General features: G+C 43.2%; 2 protein-coding genes across 2 annotated transcripts in view; both read left to right on the top strand.

Annotated features, from left to right (window-relative positions):
• The first annotated feature begins 344 nt into the window (after positions 1-344).
• PET117 (PET117 homolog (S. cerevisiae)) lies at positions 345-4469 on the top strand. The gene is made up of 2 exons (XM_010292671.1): positions 345-377; positions 4320-4469. Exons 1-2 carry the CDS (start codon positions 345-347, stop codon positions 4467-4469), a joined length of 183 nt encoding a protein of 60 aa, XP_010290973.1.
• A 254-nt stretch (positions 4470-4723) lies between these two features.
• CSRP2BP (CSRP2 binding protein) overlaps positions 4724-6956 on the top strand; it is an 18452-nt gene continuing 16219 nt past the window's right edge. The window contains exon 1 of the mRNA XM_010292659.1: positions 4724-4979. Within this exon, the coding sequence (XP_010290961.1) occupies positions 4724-4979 (256 nt within the window). The remainder of the gene's footprint in view (positions 4980-6956) is intronic.

Raw genomic sequence — 6956 nt, forward strand, 5'->3', positions numbered from 1 at the left:
TACAAGAAGCCTAGCAAATGCACACACAAAAAAGCTTATGTTAAATGACTATTGTTAAAGGTCCGAAGTAGTCAGAAGTTGCAAAACTTCAGAGTTCCAGTTGCTAGTCCATACCCCAGCGCAGTCGCCTGTTGCATGGGCTTTACGATGCAGCCTGTAGTTACAGGATTACATTTTTTTCCCTTGAGAGGTTGTTTCTCTCAGTGCTTGAGAATGATGGATCTTGGAGGATGACACTGCTCTGGGTAAGGAAAGAGGCAGATTAATTTGCTGCAGAAGTTGGAAAACACGCTGCATGGCACAGGCAGTAGCAAGAAGAGGAAGGCTGCTCTCGTGGAGCGGCGATGGGTAGCGGCTCTGCGTCAGCCGGAGCTGAGGTAGGTGCTGGATAGGTCACTTAAGCTCAGATTTTTGCAGGTAGTTGCTGGCTAATTCGGTCTGTCTGCCCTGAGCCCACGAAGGTCTGGTGGAAGGGAATATGGGTTAAATGTTCCTAACTACAGCTGAAATAAATGGGAGCTGTAATTTGAGCATGTGCTGCAGTACAAGGCGTGCTCTGAAAAAAATCACCCTTGGGTGTTTCAGCGAGACACCTAAACTTAATGGATGTTTTTTGACCTTAATCTTTGGGTAATATCTCTCCTTCATCTCAGAGAGAGACTGTGAAAATAAATTAACGTTTACAAAACACTCATATTCTATAGGGGTAAGAGGCATAAAACGGTCTACAGCTAAATGAGTAATGCCACCCTCAGAGCGGGATCTGTGTATCATGAAGTAAGTAACGCCTCGGGCAACAGGCTGAAGAAGGAATGTGAAACGAAAGGCTGAGTACCTGGCCAGGATCCGTGCCGAGCAAGGCAGCGGTCCCCTGGTATGGAGAGAGACCGCTTTGTAACTCATGTGCAAAACACGGGTAAATTAAGGGCACTTAATTTAATATTAAGTGCACTTGCACTTAATAAACTGCAAGTTTACGGTGTGCGTTCTACCAGCGTATGAAATATGTCTCTAGTAAAAGGAGTGGTGGATCAGCAAGTGAGTTGGTACGGTTAATGCCCTCCAGTTGTTTCATATATTTCTGACATTACTAGGAAGAAAACGGGGACTGACTGCCCTTTGCCTGTTCCTGTTGCTCTGTGCTATAGTTGTTGCTTGGTTTGCAAAATAAATGTCAAATTGCTTTGGTTGTTACGCCCGAGGTTGCTACTGCAAGCTTCTGCCGGGGGAGATCCTAGGTGTCCCAAATGAGACAACGGTGGGCAGCTTTCTCCCCGTGGGCCTGTTTTAAACTTATTTTTCCGCAGCTGGAGGCGAGCGTTGCTGTGGAGGTTATCAGCGTCACTGCTGCCAGGCTGCCGGCAGATGGGCAGTTTTGCTGAGTGTCCTAGAGATGGAGGGGTCAAAGGATCCAGTTGGTCCACGACAAAACCTTTTTGGGGGACAAATCCAGTGTCTATTCTTTGCTATCTGTCCTAACACCCAGGTGTGGGCACAGCCTGTGAACTCTGGGTAGGGAGCTCATGACTTCAGAGGTGCCTGACCTGTACCTATGGGGATGGGTCTGCAAACCAATCCTCTAGAATTAGAAGTGATCGCCTCAAAAGCTAAATTTGATGCTAATCTGTATATATTTGCAGGGATATTAGCATTCCTCAAGATGCTGCTGCTGCAGAAGCAAAGCCAAAATGCTTAAATTCTTTTTTTTCCAGCAATCAGTTTAACTTAACTTTAAATCGCTATTCAGAACTGCTAAGGATCAAAGTTTATCTTTAATAAATGAAATTTGAGATTTTCTCTTTATAATTCTTCATTTTCAAGCCAGGGAATAATGGCTTCAGGTTTAAGGGACCCAGTTATTTAGATAATGCCATGGAAATAAGTAACATGGATATTCTGCAGTCCCGGTCTAGGGATTATTTCAGGTTTATGCAGATTAATAAACTTTTCATTTTTATAAATTGATACGCTAGGCGTGAAGTAATTTGAGCTTGCACACATTTATCTAAACTGGTGCAAAAGACAAGCAGGACTAGCTTCTGGAAATAACGGAGGGTGAGAAGATTAACTTTTTCGTAGCTCTTTGTCACTCATGATACTCAAGTTATAAAAGTGTCTTCTGCAAACTGCATTTTCAAAGTAAATGCATTCACCATATGAAAGATTGCAGAATAGCTGTGTTTTGTGAAGGGAAAAGAATTACTTTCTTGATGTAATTGTTCAATTACATTGGATCTCCCCACATCTTTTCTTTATTGTTATTAACTAATAGTAATGAAATAATAAGTTTATGAACTTTGTCTTTAGCAATTACTAATTTGTAACCTGAGTTCAGTTGATGGGAAGGAACTGTTTTTATTAGATTGATTTCCAGATAGAGTTTTGATTAGTGGCTGACATACGTGTCTGTGCATTTTCTTAAGAAGAAAAAATATTTCTTAAACAAAACCTTCCTATTTTAATCTTGACAGGAGAAATAATAGCCTTTGAAATGTGCAGTTATTGGCATTCTAGATGAAGAATAAAACCCTGTGAGAACTTGTCAAATAATAATCACAAACGTCTTCTAAAATTACTTCAGGGTCAGCTTTCAAATAAATTATTTGCAGGTGTATTTTGGCATCATGCAAATAGGTCAAATAAATTATTAATCTTTTTTTGCCATTAGGCTAAATAATTTATTCATATCTCCAGTATCCAGTGGCTAACCTTGGTACCTGTGAAATGTTCTCATTTCTGAGTCCAAGCTGAGCATGAGTTGGTAAATTAGGCAGGTGGATAATGCTGTAACTAAACTTAACTTCCACTAAAGATTCTCATCTTCAATTGGGCTAAAACATGACTGTGATCACGTGGCTTGATTTAGATGTGGGCCAGGGTTGGCTCTCAATAATCATTTCATGTTTTTACTCATTTATAATCTTTCTGTCTTCGTGTATCTTATTTTTTTATAAGCTTATGGCTGTTGCTTTGAAATCTGGTAAGTGTCTGAATGTCTTGAAGCGTATCGCCTGCCCTCGGAGTTCAAGCCAAATGACCGAAGTGGGCCGGGCATCCCCTCTCCTCCTTTGCGCTGGCACTTGTCGTTGCTCAGGCAGTTAAATCAGCGGTGTATGACGTGCTTTGTGATGGGAAAAAAAAAACAAAAAAGAGAGTTTTCTGCTGGCTGAGCTGTCTGACCCTGGGTTGGGATGAGCAGTGCGGGGAGCCTGGGGCTGGAAGGATGGCAGCAGCACCGGCTTTGGTGGCTTGAAGTTGCGGGGGAGCTGTAATCTCAGCTGTATTATCACGTGCACAGCCGATTAAACGCTTGGCATGGTCCCCATTTCCTTCCAGAGTTAGTGTCAGCCTTGCCATCTCCTCCATCCCATGTCTGATCTCATCACCCCTCCGCTCACATTGCTCTGCTGCCTCACCTGCCCCCAGATGTGCACATCTGGAGTAAAGCAGCTGGTTCACAGCTAGTCCCCCCCCTCTCCTTTTCCTCACCCCAAATCCATGTCACCAGCTTTGGTTTCACTCATTTTGTGTTCCCCTGGTGAGAGGTAGAGGTTAAACATTTCACCTAGTTATCAGAGTGAAAAAAAAACTTCCAGGTGGGCAGAGAGAGAGAAGAGTAAGGAGGCAACAAAAGCCAGCTGGGATTTTCTTTGGGCTTTTTACACCCATCAAGGGACTTACCTCCTGATGGGGCTTTTCAAACTGGTGCTCTGTGTTGCACATTTTATTTATAATGAGCATTTAGGTAAAGGGGATATTTTTTGAATGAAGTGCCTTGCTTTTTCGAGAGCTTGGTATAAGCAGGCTGTGGGACTTTGATCAGCCTTGCAGCAGGAGTTTATAAGTTGGTGTTTTTTTTTTTAAAGTAAGACATGAGCAGAAAGAAGCAGGTGAAGACACATGGCAGTTTTTCTTAAAATAATTTCCAGTTTGCCGCCAAATTATCTCCAAGCAGAGGATAAGCTTTGGGGAGATTAGTTCGATTTGATAAATGATTTAGGGCAGAGGTAACAGGATTTTATAGCTCATATCCATCCTACACAGTGTGGGAATTAGGGATGCGTAGCATTTATTTCCTCAATAGCTTTACCGCTTAGTAAGCCCTCCCGTCTGAAGTGACTACAAATAAAGCGCTTTTTGGTGTAGTACCGTTAGTTTATCGATATCGGATATCAGCTCTTGTAGTTTTAAACTGAAACCATGTTATGTGGCTGTGGCTACTTGCAGAGGACTTGCAAAGGCAGCCCAGCGGGAGGGTGGGAGTTAACCACATTCAGCATCCAACAGGCTGCGATAAACGCTGTCCCTTCTGTTTTCAGAGGCTGCACAGCGGAGTCCTCAGAGATCTTGAGCGTCAAAGTCAGAAAAAGGAAAATATTCGCCTGCTAGAAGAGCAGATTGCTTTGACAAAGCAGCTGATGGAAGAAAGGGACAAGGCGCTAATGGCAAAAGGGTCCCGGCAGTCCTAGGCACAGTCCTGGGTCGTTAGAGGCTCGATTAAAGACGTTTGGAGATCATTGGTATCTAACTACTTGCAAGTGTTTCAGCAAACAGAGGTAATCTGTGAAAGACTGTTTCTTTTGTAAAGGTTATAATCCAGACCCAAAACATTTCCTCTGTCATCGGTACTTTGACTGTGGGGACCTGGCTGGCACATCCAGCGTGGATGGACTTGTCAGTGCGGGGGTGGGAATAGCTCCTTGTTATGCAAACACCATCTAGGATGGCTAATAACGTTCACATGAGTGGGCTGCTGAGCCGCCACGATGATGAAGCCACTAGGACCTCCACCTCAGAGGGCTTGGAGGAGGGTGAGGTGGAAGGAGAGACTCTCCTCATTGTCGAGTCTGAGGACCAGGCTTCGGTGGACCTATCGCACGACCAGAGCGGGGACTCTCTGAACAGCGACGAAGGTGACGCGTCCTGGATGGAGGAGATGTCCTATTACTGCGAGAAGTGCCAGAAGTGGATTCCAGCAAGTAAGTCTGCCAGTTGTGTTGCGTCTGGCTTGCATCACTGGGGTGGTTGTTTGCAAGGTGGTTAGGCTGTCCTGCGTAGCGGGTTTACGGGGCAGCCCTTGTTCGGCTGTACGCCCTCCGGTGTTGGAGGAGAAGTGCTGGCTCGGCGTTGCGTGGAGCCCAGCAGCCTGATGCCAGCGGTGTGCGTTAGGCACATGAACTGTGTGGGTGTCCGAAGCTGGCACTCCCTGGAAAGAAATGGGACTGTCCTCCTTAATGAATAAAGAACAAGGGTATGACTTCAGAGGCGTGCACGCCCTCCTGAGTCTTGCCACCGGCGTGTTTAGGGGACTTTGGCCAAGCGACTTGGCCTCTCTACTCACCTAGATAATGACCCTTGCTGTAAAGCTGTTCCTGTGGAGGAAAGGGCTTTGTGATGGTGTTACTTTTTCTTTATTTCCCCCCCCCCCGGTCAGTTTGTCACGTCTGTGGAGCGTATGGATAAATCTCAACCTTAGTGGTTTCCCAAATTTAATTTAGCTTTCGCAGAAGCGTGTCCAGCCTGTAGCAGCTAGCTTTGCGAGGCGTTTGGAGCAAGCTGCAGAACTTGATCCCTCTCCTACTGCTGCTTGACATAAGATATATGCTTTTAGCAATGTAACAGACTAGACTTTACTTTCTAAATTCTGGATTACCACATCTATTATTAGATCAGAAAACCTATATATTGCTAGGCGCTGCTTGTTTTTTTGTTTTGTTTTGTTAGTTTTTTAAATTTTTGGTGGGGTTTTTTATTTGTTTGTGGCTAGAAAGAATGAACTTTTCAGGTGGCGCCTGCCTTGCAGATATGTCAGAGCTGCCCGTTTTGCCATCTTAGAATTTGTCAAAAGTTACAGCGCAGATATCTCTCGAGGCATATTAGTGAGTGTTTTGATGTTAATATAACGGAACCAGCATCGTACTATTAAGGTAGTATGCAGTTAAAGGGACATATTAACTTGAAATGTATTAATAAAAAAAAGGATTGGAGTTAAAGGTAGCATGAGATATCTTATCTTACAGCACTTGATTTAACACTCCATTTTTTTTTTTTTTAAATTTTACAAAGATGTTCCTTTCTGTCGCTGTAGAACAAATCCAAAGAGCAGAAAAAGCCTATCACAAAGCAACAGTAACTACACACAAATGTGCAAAGTAAACGAGCTGGAAGAGGGAAATACTGTTCTCTTTGCTAATTGTTCAGTTACATGGATAGCAGTTGTCACTTGTGAAAATCACCAACATGCTCAGACAAATGATCACTTTTTACATTGAATTGACACGTAGAAATTCTGTTAATCTATGAGGTGTGGGGTTTTTTCCCCCATCAGGCATAGGTGCAATTTTAAAAGTTAGATTCTGCAATTCACTATGCAAACAAGAGCATCCATATATACACATGCTTCATCTGGGGTTGTTATACAGTAAAAGAGTTGTCATACTTTTAGAGAAAGACCTATTGTGTGTGAATTTTCAGAAATGCAGTAGTCTTAACTGTTTCCCTGTCCTGTGACTTTATATTTTAATTTTTCATATTTGTGTAAACATGAAACCCTGGTAAGTTTAGAAGTCCTGATTCATGTGATTTTTTTTTTTTCCCTCTCTGCTGCAGAAACATAGAATTAGAGCCTGTAACTTTGGATGTGTGGGGTTTTACAGGTGGCTCCATCCCAGCAGATCCCTTTTGTTCAGACAAACTTTTATGCAGGGTTAGCTTGTCACAGCAAAGTATGTGCTGAAGAGCTTTGCTGATTTGGGATCTATGCATCAACTGCAGTAAAGAAAAAGTGTTTCCTGATAATGTTGGGCCATTCTTTTGGCTCTCAGTCTCAAGGAAAGAAGATCTTCCCCTGACTGGGGAAATAAATACCTTAAAGCTTCACAACACGTCTGCTGCAGTGCATCCTGGAGGCTGCTGTAAACAGGCAATGGCAACCTTATTTTAATAACAATTTGTGG

Source organism: Phaethon lepturus, unplaced genomic scaffold, assembly GCF_000687285.1.
Source record: "Phaethon lepturus isolate BGI_N335 unplaced genomic scaffold, ASM68728v1 scaffold21280, whole genome shotgun sequence".
Taxonomy (NCBI): domain Eukaryota; kingdom Metazoa; phylum Chordata; class Aves; order Phaethontiformes; family Phaethontidae; genus Phaethon; species Phaethon lepturus.